Below are 11,690 nucleotides of genomic sequence, written 5' to 3' on the forward strand. Positions count from 1 at the left end.
CACTCAAACAGTCGACGAAGCAAACAAGCAAGCAAGCTAGCGAGCGAGCGAACGGAACATCAGCCGATCGAGCGAGGATCGATGAGAGACGTGTGTGTGAAGGATGACAAGGTCAACATACTGTAACGAACTGGTGTAGAGCGAGTCTCCAATCTAAAGCCAGAAAGGAACAATCACGCCTTTTTCTTCTGTCTCTTCTTCTCACCTTTCCCCATCGACGATCACTACCCAATCACTTCCATCACGGTTCACATTCCAGCCCGCAGGACTCTAAGGAACTGGTAAAGGTCTTGAATTTTCTTCACGTTCAAAATAACCCAGAGCACAAAATTCTATTTATGATGAATTCTCCTCGGCGGAGGCCTTCATTCCCTGCGCCGCGGAATATTATCCCTGTCTGAACTCGTCACTGACCCTCGCACGAATGACCCGGCTCCCTGCACCCCAAAAGCTTCCGGCAATTCGTTGCCTCTGTCGTGTGACTACTCGTTATGTCTGTCCATCCTCGAATAATCAGGAAGAAGAGCTCACTCCGTTCCTGAGGTCAATAGTTCTCACGCATGCTGTCCGGTTAAAAAAAATCAGAGAGAACTATCTGACTCATCCGAAGAACAAACGCTCCTTTTCCGAAGCTGCTATAGTCGCAGATTGGCGTGGAATTCGATCTGTGCTCGGTCTCTGCTGTCGGTCTTGTCTTGTCCTGCATGTCAATGTTTTGTGTCTTATCCTCGCGTCCTGTCTTACAGAAACTCTTTCCAATGAAGACTTCCTTCACGTTCCTGAGTGGCTTCGGATATGTTGCGACTTCGATCATGGATTATTATTCACTAGGGATAATAATCTCCTACGTTGTAGGCAACTTTCGGTGTTGCGAGAGCTCGTAACTCGTTCCTGGCTCTCCAGAAACAGCTAAATTGCTATAAACATTGTAATCGACTTGCCCAGAGGGGATGGGAGATAGTGCGTGATTGTGAACAACGACAATATATCATCAATAAAACGTAAACTTGGGAATAGTCGTCACGTCTCTTCTCATTGCCCCAGACTTTACGCACGGCGGAGCCTCCGGCTCCTGCTGAGGATATCCTTCCGCTTTGTTCCCCTCTAGTACCTACGACGCGACGTGTATGCCAGCGGTCGAGGACAATGGGCGTCGACCGCAGCGAGTTCCGCATATCGTCATCAGAGTGGTCAGGCGCCGTGGCGCAGCTCGCATTAGAATTGCGTCTTGATTCCTTCGCGTAACGCTGACGCGCCATACTCAATGGAGACGGTTTCCGCTCCTCGATTGTCACGGCATCCGGTTATCGATGGCCTGACCTTACCATGACGACGTATCGAACATACGACTTATAGGTGGCCGCACACCGTTGGCGACTCGACTCAATCAAGTGTTACAACCTGTTTTGAAGTTATCGCGAAACACCGTTAAAAAAAATCGAAATGGCTCCGCAGTGGCTATCCGATCAATTCACCGCGATGCGCTTGTCCTTCATGGACTCCGCGCTACCGGGACTCAAAGTTATCTGTGGTTTCGGCAGTCCTCTGAGAAGACTCGCTTGGTTTCTGGTGTTCTTAGCGTTGCTGGCGCTGACCATAAACGACATCGTTAATCTGGCAGTGGAATACTACAAGTATCCGGACAGCTTGAACATCAAGTACGAGGAGCCTGAGGGTGGAGAAGATATGCCAATGCCTGCAGTCACGGTGTGCAACCTGAATCCGTACAAGTGGCATGACTTCTGTAAGAAGCTGGAACTGCTCCTCGGTTCTAGGTAAATTCATCGTCCAAGAGACTGCTCGGCTTATGCCTCTTCCAGAAAGCATCCGAGAGGAGACTCAGATGGCTCTCGCCGCTCAGTATAGGGTTGTCGGATCCACGGGGGTCTTCGGGGAGGAATTGAAGGCTTCGCTCCAAAGGAATCGGAGACTCAGACCGCTTCCCGATTCTTTTCCGATACAGTCGACTCGTGAGCGGAGCAAATCCCTTCACTGTCTTCCCCGCAAATGACTCATCGTCCTATAACGATATCGAAAGATAGAGACGATGTCTACATAAGTGCGCTCTACTTGTAGAATCGACCCAGCTCACTTGTGTGATCGTAACCCCTCACCCCTCTATACGATTCCTGCCTTGCTCAGCCTCCGACGCCCTGCTCCTTGTCAGCCGCAGACGTTCCGGATTGACATCATAAATATTCGATTCCAAGTCAGGTACTCATCCAGAATACGACCTACGTCCAAATGGTACGACTGCAGAAAGATTACTGCAAGACTGGACTCACAGAGGATGTTCGCATACCGGTGTGGAATCTGACCCGAAATCACTTGATCCTCATGCATTTTTTCACCGAGTGGTCCGGAGCCCTCCAAAGGTGAATATGCTTCCTTCGGGATAGGAACAATGAATATCGAATCCAATGTGCATTGATTTTCTCCGGAGTTCTCTTTCGGAGTTCCCTCCAGCCTCTGCCTCCGAGGGAGGAGGGAGAATCCCCTTCATGTGAGCGCCTCGATAGGAAAGACAGAATTTCTCGATCAGGAACCCGTCGACCGAGGAAGACATGAGCAGTATCTCGCACGGCTTGCAGGACATGGTCGAGTTGGCTTCGTTCGACGACGCATGCGACATTTTCCCAGGGAACGACACCAAAGAGCAATGTCGCGTAGAAAGAGAACTGCTAGAGCCAACTCCGAAGATGTACCCGCGATATGGTAATGATGCGTCTCAATCGTTTCCGTCTAGTTTTCTGAGCTCAATGAAATCCACCTCCTAGAACGTCTCTTTTCTCCAACCAGGGAAATGCTTGTGTTTCTTCTGCAATCACACGACGGACCCGAAAAAAATAGTGAGGATGGCTGACTTCGACGGACCCCATAAAGGGCTGATGCTCGTGCTCAAAGTCGGCGATAATGAATATCTGCCCTTCATCGTCGAGGCCGGTTTCGTGATCGCGATCCATGACCAGGGAGTCGAGGTCGATTTCACGAAAGACGGGGTTTTCATACAACCGCTGACCACAACCTACATTGGTTCGTAAGCTCGTGCGTATCATATCGCAAATGCCCCGGTAGAGGATTGAAGAAAGCCTTCGTTTCGCTGAAATGTGTCTCATCAAGGGAAATTAGGGAAATATAGTCAAATGAATCGTGAAGTTTCGGCATCAGCCCCTGTGGATGCCACGTGTTTCAAGACAAAGAACCCTTCCAGGCGTGTCCCGACGGGTCCTGAAAAGGCTCGCGGAACCCTATCAGAATCCCTGCAGGTCGGATTGGCCCCCTTACTTGAAACGCCTCGTCGAGGATACTAAGAAGTACACGGCCTCAGAGTGCCGCGAAGTGTGCGCTCAATATCTGATTCAAACGACTTTGAATTGCACCTCACTCGCATATCCAATTTCGCGCGTCAAGGATGGCGACGGGTATAAGGACTTCAGACTGCAAACTTGCGGTCCAAGTTTCGACGAGGGTATGAGTCATATCAGGAGAGGAATGTATTATCGAACGGTCGATTGCGATTGCAAAAATGTTTGCGAAGAAACAAACTTCGACAAAACGACCTCATCGCTCTCGTGGCATCCTATCGTGCAAGCCCAGTCTATGGAGGACAAGGACGGAACCTCCATGGCCCAGGTGAGCGAAGCCAGAAAATCGCTTTCAGAATGCAGGCCTTTTTTCCGGTTGCTACTAGCTTCTTTGTTCCAGGTGTACGTTTACATGCAGTCGAATTTGATCAGCAATAGAACGAAGGTGGGCAAAATGGATGTCCGCGAATTCGTCTCAGGCATCGGCAGCATCATGGGCATGTACTTGGGATACTCTTTCTTGTTCTGCTGGAATATCTTGGATGTCCTCGGTCGTGCAGCCCTTGAGACCTATCACACTTACCTACGGCAGAAGGCTCGACAGCCCTGAACTCAATGAAGCGATGCTCCCCCCACGGATATTCGGATCCGATGTGACAAGGGATCCGTTCACAACCGAGACAGAATGAGAACACGTTCCACACGAGTGTGAATATTTGAGCTGGTGATTCATAAAGGAGCAATGTGTGAATTTCTCGATATAGGGGTGTACATGTGTCATCGCTTAGAAGCCGTCAGGACTCGATTGTGATAGTGGGACGGTTGGAATATCTGCGTAGCGAATAGCTGAGATCTAAATGAGCCGTGGACCTCCAGGAATCCCTAATTTCCCAGGGACATGTCAGTGATCGGCTGGTACAGAACTGTACCTTCACGTGAGATCAATAACTTCATCCGATATTGAGGTGGAATGTATAATCCTAGCGCTCTCGTCTTCCATCGAACCAGAATAGATGGGCGGCTCAGCCAACATCGCGGAAAATGCTCACCCGAGGGACACCGTGGCAGTGCTGAGCTTCTGAGAACATTATGATTGGGGATGAAATGATTTAAAACATTCCTTGAACGAGTTTTTTCCTGAATGATCTGCATCGACACGACTCAGTTTTCGAACTGTGAAACACCGACGGGACCTGCGCCAAGCGACATTCAGAGGCTGACCCGGGACCGCACAAGTTTCATTTCTTCCGAAAATTTATGATATTGAATTGAAGACTCAAGCGGCGAGCTTGATCGAGATGAATGATGATACGATGATTGGTCGATGACTTGAAGCTGCTGATTAGGGAATCAAATTTTTTCGGATACATCTAGCCAACTTCTGCCGCAAACTTCGCTAGGTGGTCTCCTTTCTCCTATTCTTCGGATGTGGGGAGTGCTCGCTGAAACACGGAGGCCGGTATTTTCTTGCTGCGGTTCCTCGCGATTCCTGTCGGTATCGAGACCGAGTGCCCGAATCGAAAATTTGCATTCGCTCAGATCCCGGTAGCGATTGACATCGGTCGAGGCTCGAGAGACTCTTCTCGCAGAGCAGAAGAGCTTGTTCGACCTTCTCCCGCCACCGTCTCCGGGGAGAGTTTCCTATGCGTCACACTGAGACGGGAATCATGGCATGTTTGAATCCGCTCGCAATCGGAGCCCCTCTTGGACGTTTTTAGCTCACCCGGGGCTCGGTGGCTTTGGAGCGATCGATGATGCGAGGTCCTTTGTTCACTATCGGCATTGAGCGTGACCTGCTCACCAGGCATGGGGTGTCAGTGCATTTTGAATGCCGCAGATTTTCAGAATCCGCCGGCGTCTGAGCGATGACTCCGGGCTCCTCCATAGTCGTCAAGGAGGGAGACAGATCTTCGGAGCGATGTACTAACAGCGAGGAGACGCATGATTCCCGGTTGCGCACCCTTTCATCGTCTTGGAGACAAAGCATCTAAGCAATGTAGAAGTTACTTCCATCAGGGCTCGGACCGCTAAAGCGATGGCGAGCACACGATCAGAGAAACAAAAGGTAGAGAGTGCTATAGACAAGGGAGAGAGCCAGAAAGAGCAGTTCGGCTACGCACGTCACGTCTCGATGGATCACCTACGGAGACCTTTCACAATTTTCGGGGCATGAAGTCAAATAGACTCGGCGTGTGCGTTACCACATCCTGTATTGAGCGCTCAAGTCTCACAAGTCGGCGAACCTCGGTGTGTATAGCCACGCGCGCGATGTCACGAGAGCCTGGATCGAGAAAGTTCGTTCTCTTTGGTCGGTCGGAGCATGGAAAAATGATTCCGCGCTGGTTATCTGATCAAATAACAGGTCTCCGCTTATTGTTCGTCGACTCGGCGCTACCAGGGCTGAAAGTGATCTGTGGTTTCGGGAGTCCTGCGCGTCGGGCAGCTTGGCTTTTGGTTTTCCTGGCCCTGTTCGGACTCACGATCCGTGATATCATAAACCTCGCAACAGATTTCTATAGATATCCAGACAGTCTTAACATCAAGTACGAAGAGCCGGAGGGGGGTCTCCAGATGCCCATGCCCGCCATCACTGTGTGCAGTCTGAACCCCTACAAATGGGATCTGTTTTGCAAGGATATCGATGAACTTCTAAAACTGAGGTGAGTGCTAGATTTCGCTTATCATCCCATTCCTGCTGGGAGGCTCTCTGAGAATATCTAGAAATTCCTCGAAGACGCGAATCGGCGGATAATTTCCGACGAGACAATCTCTTCGGGTCTACGACTACTTTGGTTCGACTACTTGCATGTATTCAAGGCATGAGAAGGAGAGAAAAGAGCCGATACTTTTTCAGCGTGAGCTTGGTATCCGAAGAGACTCAGGCCAATTTGACGGCTATGAGGATTCGATTCTGCCCAGAGGATGGAGAACTTGACAACAGCGATAGGCTCCCAGTCTGGAATCTGACTGAGGAGTACATGGGACACATGCAGGAGTTCACCGAATGGTCTCTCGCTCTGCAGCGGTGAGTGAGCTGCTCCTGCCGTGAGGATGACCAGGATTCCGTAGTCACGCGAAACTACCCTCTGACCATACAGGAGCAGCGCCTCAGCCGACAAAATGGAGAACCTCACCAGCTGCGCCTCGGAGACGATAAAGCTCGCGACGTTCGATGGCGGATTCTTGACCGAATGTGATTCCTCAAAGGAGAATAAGACCGATGCTGAAAGAGAGAACTGCAGGAAAAAGGCTCGTCACAATCCGGAACCATCTGGAAGAATGTTTCCGCGCTACGGTACGAGCTCCTTATCTAACAGAAAAGCTCCTCATCGCTGATCCGCATTCGGACAGGGTCGATCGGAGAGTGGATGCAGATGGGACTCCGATATGCGCTGTAAGATGAAACCGTCGGCGCTCATGATGATGAAATTTCCGCTCCAGGGCGTTGTTTCTGTTTCTTCTGCAACTATACTAAAAACGAGAGTGAGAAGATCCGGCAAGACAGTTTCGACGGTCCTCAGAACGGACTTTTGCTTGTCTTGCGAGTTGCTGAAGAATCTTATCTGCCATTCATCGTGGAGGCGGGATTCATCGTAGCCATTCATGATCAAGGAGTAGAAGTAGATTTCACCAAGGACGGCGTTTTCGTTCAGCCGTTGACCACCACCTTCATCGGTATGTCGACGCACTCGTACCCATCGATGCTCTCTGTTTAATGCAGATATTATTTGGAAAGCGAAGGAGGCTCAGATTTTAAGGGAGCGGGAGAACGGAATCTCTCTTATGGATTATCGAATGACACCTCCGCAGGCGTGCAAAGGCGTATTCTGCATCGGCTCCCGGAACCATACCAGAATCCGTGCCGACCCGACTGGCCCCCTTATTTGATCGACATTGTCGGGGACTCGAATAAGTACACCGTATTCCAATGCCGAGACTATTGTCATCAGTTCTGGATACAAAAGGAGGTGCGGTGCACTTCTCTGAAACGATTCATCCTAAAAGTTAAGAACGAGTCGTCTCCTACCGGGTTCTCCGAGAATCGTTTGCGAGAATGTAAGCGGCAAGATTTGCCCGCGGTCAGAAAAGTGGAACTTGCTATCAAGAACAGAGAGATCGATTGTGAATGTAAAAGCGTTTGCGGAGAAACCACGTTCGATAAATCGATTTCGTCGCTCGCCTGGCATCCCCAAAGCCAGCTGGAATCTGAGGAGAACGCCACGGCTGGAACAGCTTCGAAGGTCTGTAGCGTTCCGCCCGATCTGACGGGCTCGAAGTCTTCCGCTTTTCTCTGATAACATCTGAAATGGATGCTGGCGCTTCTTGCATGGACCACCTTCTCAGGCGACAAGTCCGTCGCACGAACGTGAAACCTGGAGAGTTCTAATTAGAATGACCGCTTGTTGTTCCACCCCTCACAGGTCTATGTGTACATGCAATCAAACCTGATGAACAACCGGACGAAAGTTCCTAAGATAAACACACGTGAGTTCGTATCCGGGATAGGGAGTATCATGGGCATGTATCTTGGATACTCTTTCCTTTTCTGCTTCAACATCCTAGATGTCCTCGGTCGGGGCGCTCTAGATACCTACCATGCCTACCGGAGAGAGCAGAAGAGAAGGCTCATACAGGCGAGCCAATAGATCAACTCATCCGGCTCTATCAGGTGCTGCGAAGAAGCTCGACGTTTCAATTATTACCCCATTCACAATTATGATGCCGGACAACATTCAAATCGGAGAAACATGGATGGTTCCTACTCTCGCTCCTTCAAAGAATTGAATGCTGCCTTTCGTCGATGCGAGTCCTCCGATCGAGGTTCCGCCTAGCTGTTCTGACTTCCTGTGGATATCTATCTGGAGCTGTAAATAAACTTGAGGAGTATGTGTATGCCAGCAGCGTCTCTGGCCAAACAATGCAAGCTTGAAATCGACTCTTCTGACAGTGTGACATCGAGGTCGCGTCAGTTCTCTATGACGACTCTTGGGAGTCGGATGCGATCTCGCGAACCACGACTCGACTCGTCCCCTCCTCCGACCCATGCCCGTCAATTCGGAAAAGGCGCGTCCGTCCTTCGGTACACACATCGTACGGTCAGCCTCAGTCTGAGGGATTCCAGGCTGGGAAGTTCTCGGTGATTGCAGGCCGCGGATTTCCTCGCCGTAGATTTGCTACTCAGCGCTACACTGAGCAATAGTCCAAGAGGTGTCGAAAGTTTCGAGGGGCATCTCGAGACGGGGGAGGGGGCGCTGGACAGTATCTACCAGGGGGCTTGGGCGGCCCTCCCCTGTACTTTCGATAAAGGAATCTTGTCAGGGCCTGCAGCTAACTTTGTCTTCCCTTCTGCGTTTCTACGTGTCGATTTTCTTTCTGGGAGCCTCCTCTCATTCCTCGAATGACGGATACATAGTGAAAGGATTAAGAGGCGACGGCATCGTCGACGAGAGTCGGAAGTCCGCTTGAGGCAGACGCCTGTGACAGCGCGTGTGTTGCGCATGACTTCCCTTGACCGCTCCTGAGATGCTGAAAGTGTTTGTCGATATGGTTGAATCATCGCAGACCTCGAGCTCGATGGCGTTCCTCCCGTCAACCCTGGGATCACTTCACAACAGCTCCTTCCGAACTGGATCGTAGAAGATAGATGGACCTCCCGTTTGACATCCAACCGGCGACTACCTGACGGCTTCTAGAGTTCGTTTGATGCTCAGGTGACTATACCCAGTCTGCTCGGTTCAAAAACATCAGAGGCCCGCGCGGAATTTCTAACTTGGCACAAGACTTCTGTCAGTGTCGGACTACCCTTTCGGCAGTGTCGAAGAGGACTCTCGATATCGAAAAACAATAGCTCTTTCAATTCGTTCAGTTTCAATCGGTTCGAAGGAAGTTTCGAAATTCATCCTGCGGAGATGATGTCGATGATAAATATACTTGAAAGATTCCATGAATAATACTACCAAGGTATGGCGCTCTATAGGGCAATAATTATTCCCAGAATCCCCCAAGAGGAAATCCTCAGGTGCGGGGTTGCTGAGCGGGTGAACCTTTTTCGGCGGTGAGTTCAATTCCCGTGACGATATCGAGTCATAATCGAGCGACTCTCCATGCTGGAGTCTTCATGGGGAATGGTTGCGACCCCTATGATTCGAAGACAGATTTGAAGAACAGCCCTATATCGCTTCATGAACCTCTTGGAGTTGTCCATGCATGAACACCTTGCGATTCTTATGATCTTGCTCTAGCACGGAGAAGCAATGGAAGGCATAACAAGGACATCGAAGACTTTCGGCGTGAGTAACCCGAGTTCTTTAGTGTCGCTCATGATTTCGTGGTAGTCCTTCCATCATTCTCACTGAATAAGCTGAATTCCGAGAAAGGATTCGGAACGTTGTGGCGAGAAATATGACTGACGACAGAGTACCCTGTCATAGCTCATTCACCGAACGGGCGGATCCAGTGTGATCGCATATCGGCTGAGAAAAAAACCGATTCTGAGTCGGAAGTCCCGAGGCGCGGTCCGATCGCGAAACGTTAGTAGAACTTCAGGCTGTCTCTGAGTAAAGGTTTCGGTATGACGGCTCTTCTCGCTCAGGGAAGGAAAATACTCCTGCTAAGAATAATCCAAGAATATCAGACGACGGGGAAGCCGGAGAAGATAGGCTTGTTCCGAGAGAAATAAGACATCTGAGGCGGCAATTCCTCGCCGTTATGCCTGCTGATAGCTGACACGCCGAACGACATCCGAGGTGAACATACAATAAAATCACTGGTTTACGCTGACGTCGTGTCTCCACCAGAGCTGTGCGCGGCGCCGCGCTGAGCATTGCAAGTCCCATGGCGCGCCCCGGCGCTTAACCATTGAGTCTATGGCGCCGCGTCCTAGGTACGGCGCACAGCTCTGGTCTCCACATAGTCGCAGTCGCCTCTCCTGGTAGGAAGCCCCAGTGGTAGGAAGCCCTCCCATTCTTCCGACGGAGGGAATGATCTGGAGTTGGAGGTGGGGAAAAGAGATTATTTGAGCTCCGGAAGGGCGGTCGCTCGGACGACGCAACTGAACTCTCCTAGAATGACATAAGATTGAATACGTTTCTGAGTGAGTTCCGTTCTTCCAACAAGCCGTGTCAGCTTCGCGCATCGCTGACAGATTGCCACGGCGAGGGAATATCCTCGAGGTCAGCGATCAGAAGGTCACGCACATACTGGCCGATACAGCATTGGAAGTGCTAGAAATAAGAGTCTCCTTCGGTACCTGCATCGGGTGGCCTCCGGGTTGCGTGAGGGGAACGCGCCGCGCTGCCTTGATTCCTCTTCAATTAGAACGAGCGCAGGCAAGGTGCCCACCACGGGAGAGCGTGCGGAGTACTGCTTTCAGCAATAAGGAACCGGTTCCTCTTACCGCTTTCCAAGAAGAGCTGTTGAGTGTATGATCCAGAGGAGAGCTTCGAGCCGAAGTCAACCAAAATATCAGAGAATCGCAGTAGATGACAAGGCAGAAAAAGCGGACATCCTGCTGGAGTGCCCTATCACGCCGTAGGGATGACCGACGACGGATGGACAGAGGCCCGAAGAACGAACGCACGTTTGATCTCGAAGAGCCGCGGGCTCATTCACTCCGCGGAATCGAAGTCTATTTTGCAGGTCGTGAGAGTCACCATACGGGAAATTGGGGAAGCGACACCACATTGTCAGGTGAGCGGAAAAGAGATGGGGTGCATCAGTAGCCAAGTAAACACAATCTGCTTCACATCACAAGTCCATCTTTATTTCATCATCAACTTACTGTTATAAACAACTCTGTCATAAAACTTTCCCCATCGATCTGAGGGCGACCTTCGATGGTCGCACAGTCCCCTATTCGTCATTTTTGTCACTAAGCCTGTCGTCTTCTTCATAGACATTTACAATCATTCAACTTCACATGACATCATACACGTGCTATGTGGATGACTCTTTCGAGTCTGACTAGAATTCCATTCGAAACACTCTATCGATCATCGTTAATTTACATTGTCTCGATCGTCGTCCGGATCCATTTGAGCGCTCGCTCAACTTTCGCATAAACTCCCGGTCTCTGGCCGCAACCCTCCCCGAACGAGGTGATGCCGTAGACGCTCCATTTTTTCGTCACTTTATCCTGCGCCAGCAGCGGGCCTCCGGAATCGCCCGCACAGGCGTCGATGCGGCCTTTCTTGTATCCGGCACAAATCATGTTGTCACTGATGAGGTACTCCTTATACAAACGACGACACTGATTATGCGGGGCGATTGGCACTTCTGCTTCTCGCAGAACATCGGATCCGTTGGCGACGCCTTCGCGGGTCTTGCCCCAACCGAGAATCGTACCCATTTCTCCGATTTCGAGCGATCGTTCCGGTAGACATGCGG

General features: G+C 50.6%; 1 protein-coding gene and 1 pseudogene across 1 annotated transcript; one reads left to right on the forward strand and one right to left on the reverse strand.

Annotated features, from left to right (window-relative positions):
* Nucleotides 1-1,443: 1,443 nt before the first annotated feature.
* LOC100901449 (uncharacterized) lies at nucleotides 1,444-7,951 on the forward strand. Its single transcript, XM_029111526.1, has 12 exons — nucleotides 1,444-1,775; nucleotides 2,211-2,375; nucleotides 2,543-2,715; nucleotides 2,800-3,033; nucleotides 3,212-3,633; nucleotides 3,706-3,856; nucleotides 5,668-5,965; nucleotides 6,160-6,330; nucleotides 6,404-6,600; nucleotides 6,747-6,980; nucleotides 7,116-7,546; nucleotides 7,727-7,951. The coding sequence occupies exons 1-12, from the start codon at nucleotides 1,444-1,446 to the stop codon at nucleotides 7,949-7,951; spliced, it is 3,033 nt and encodes a 1,010-aa protein (XP_028967359.1).
* Nucleotides 7,952-11,307: 3,356 nt separating this feature from the next.
* The window catches only part of LOC100901731 (transmembrane protease serine 7-like), a 1,543-nt pseudogene continuing 1,160 nt past the window's right edge, over nucleotides 11,308-11,690 (reverse strand).

This window comes from Galendromus occidentalis, unplaced genomic scaffold (genome assembly GCF_000255335.2).
Source record: "Galendromus occidentalis unplaced genomic scaffold, Mocc_1.1 scf7180000077446, whole genome shotgun sequence".
NCBI lineage: Eukaryota > Metazoa > Arthropoda > Arachnida > Mesostigmata > Phytoseiidae > Galendromus > Galendromus occidentalis.

What these genes read in the sequence shown, in the direction of transcription:
- LOC100901449 (XM_029111526.1), top strand. Translation starts at nt 1,444, where the DNA reads ATGGCTCCGCAGTGGCTATCCGATCAATTCACCGCGATGCGCTTGTCC. An exon ending in GTTGACCACCACCTTCATCG is followed by an intron (nt 6,981 to 7,115) that starts GTATGTCGACGC and finishes ACACCTCCGCAG; the next exon opens with GCGTGCAAAGGCGTATTCTG. An exon ending in CGGCTGGAACAGCTTCGAAG is followed by an intron (nt 7,547 to 7,726) that starts GTCTGTAGCGTT and finishes CACCCCTCACAG; the next exon opens with GTCTATGTGTACATGCAATC.